This window comes from Pteropus vampyrus, unplaced genomic scaffold (assembly GCF_000151845.1).
Source record: "Pteropus vampyrus isolate Shadow unplaced genomic scaffold, Pvam_2.0 Scaffold248, whole genome shotgun sequence".
Classification (NCBI taxonomy): Eukaryota; Metazoa; Chordata; class Mammalia; order Chiroptera; family Pteropodidae; genus Pteropus; species Pteropus vampyrus.
Window position 1 is genome coordinate 1,242,617 of NW_011889029.1, and position 2,587 is coordinate 1,245,203.

The window sequence follows — 2,587 nt, forward strand, 5'->3', positions numbered from 1 at the left end:
AAATACGTTTAGAAGTGCATACACTAGCCAAGCTTGATCGTGATATAAAATTCATAGTCTTAGATTTTTGTCACAAATTCTCCGAATCAGTCATTTCTGCTTTTTCCTAGAGGTACACATTGTTAGATGGTCTCTATAACATTTTTAACATAAATTATTCAAAATCCTATTCGGAAATGAGTACTATTATTTAAAAATATCACTAGTAGATAAAAGCTATTTGACTATCAACATATATTTCATAATACTTTAAATGTGCACCTCACTGGAAGATAACATAATATAGCTCAGAGATGAAAAGACTGCATTTTTAGCAAACGCCGAAATATTCGAAAAGAGTTATTTGTAAATTAATGACATTGCAATGAAAGTCAGTATAAAATGGCGTAAAACACAACCGGACTTCAATAAAATGAAATATCCAGGCACAGTAAAACCTTGATTTCGTAGTTACGATCACAATACTTAAATAATTGAAATCATTATCATATATAAAATGTACAGACTTCACAATCATCATGCTTTAAAAAACGAACTAAACATTTGATTTCAAAGTATTTTAAAGGTTGTTTATAAAGTGATGCTTATAGTTTTTCCATGTTTTTCCAGACTCAGTCTTGTAATCTCTAAGTTTTTTTATGTTAATGCTTCTATTCTTAGAATTTCCAATTTTTGAAAAACAGCAAACTACTTGCAGGAGGGAGTCAAGAGGAAAGGAGCTGAGAAATTGTAAAAAGGTTGCCAGCGTGAAATTCAATAGAAAAAGGAACAAGGACAAGATGCAGAGGACTCTAGGGAACATGTCAACAATGTAATTCAGACATGCTGTCCCTTCTCATATTTTTCTTTAGGACTGCCTTATTCCAGGGCATACTTTTAGTTTTATTTATAATTTATCTGCCTAGGGACCAAGCTCTTGCTATTGGTAATACGAACCATTCATTTATTTATTTACCTAATGATTATTTATTGAAATTCTACCATGTTCCAGACTTCGAGGACATAGGTAAAAAAGCGAACATAGACATGGGCTTTTGATGAATTTTGCAAGGACTGTATAAGAGGAATTCCTTAAGTAGGTTAGGTAACTCGCGGTGCCTGAAAACACTGGTCGACATTCCTTTTCTCTGCACCCTCCAAAGCTCGCTGTAGTCTAATCCTGATCACGAGGAAATTCTCCAAGGAATGAAAGTGTTAGTCTAAGATGCGCATCAAGGTTAAGCAATAAAACAAACTCATTTTTGATATCAACAGTTTTTCTCCAATAGTATTTCTCTGGGAAATATGAATACATTGAGAAATATAGGTCTAAAACAAAATTGTACATAACCTGTAGGCCCCATAAAGGTAGACTTCTGTTCACCCAAAAGATATGAGACCTATGAAAAGAATAAAAAGATGTTAGTTTTAAAAATATGAAAAGTGCATTCATTTTTAAATTTCGATCAAAGTCGGAAGTATTTAAATCATGCTAACATAAAAAGACAGTGGGATATCAAAATTAGAATTAGATAACTTTATAGTGTTCCAATTTTCTTTTTCATAATACTCATTTCTGTTCCCGGGAAAACCCCTTTTGAATTCGTTTTCAGTAGCATGTTAATAATGAAAGAAAAGATAACAGGTCATTATTTTAGACCCTTTACTAGTCAAATTTCCCATTGAAATTTAGAGTCTTCTGTGAACTCTAAGGTTTTGTTAATTTTAAAGGCAATAATATTTCGGCAATACAAAATAAACAGTATAAATAATCTGAATAAAGTCAGTAATTCAGCTTATGGAGCACATTAATATTTCTGATGTGGACTTTTGTGAAATATTGGACATACCACCGAAAAACCTGTGACTGAGGTTAGCATAGAACATTATGCAGGAAGGGTGTCACTGTTCTTACACATCTCTTAAAACTCATTTTATCTTTGATGTTGAACATTGTTTATAGTCTGCAGAGAACATCAAAACGCGTCTAGCGCCCAGTAGTTAAAATCCTCCACTTTTTATGCCCTACCCTCATCTACATTATCTGGTATGCAGTTGATTCAAATGGGAGTGCTTCACAGAAATATACCCTATTCAGGAAAAAATGAAAATAGCTACATTGTGCTGCCCCCAAAATGCAAAAAGGATAAAACCCAATTATTCTTTATAGTTATGAAACATGAGACCCCCTCCCATAGAATATGAACTATTTTTAAATCTTTACGTCCTTTGCTTTTTGGTAATATGTTTAACCAAGAGCAATAAACTCTTTAAAGTTCTTGTTTTAAAAGGAACTATAAAAACTTCCTAGTATGTTAAAGCGCCCTGTAATTTCAGAATGTCACATCTACCTGAGTAATTCACATCTTCCATTGCTCCAAACCGAACCCGCGACCTTTCCCCCCAAAAAACCAAGGTGAGCAGGATACCCAAGCATAGCACGCGTCTGACAATATATTCAGAATGTTTTTCAATTAGGACAAAACACTGGCCGTACTTTGTGTACGAAGCTAGACCGCCGGCTGCCAACCGAGAGGGTGGGCTTTGAGGTCTTTCCATCAGACACGCTGGCCGTGGCAGAGTGCCTTCCAGCCACAGCCATTCTCCC

General features: G+C 34.6%; 1 protein-coding gene across 1 annotated transcript in view; it reads right to left on the minus strand.

The window, feature by feature from the left end:
* LOC105301694 (potassium channel subfamily T member 2) overlaps positions 1 to 2,587 on the minus strand; it is a 211,494-nt gene that overhangs the window by 139,558 nt on the left and 69,349 nt on the right. The window contains exon 4 of the mRNA XM_023520107.1: positions 1,232 to 1,379. Within this exon, the coding sequence (XP_023375875.1) occupies positions 1,232 to 1,379 (148 nt within the window). The remainder of the gene's footprint in view (positions 1 to 1,231; positions 1,380 to 2,587) is intronic.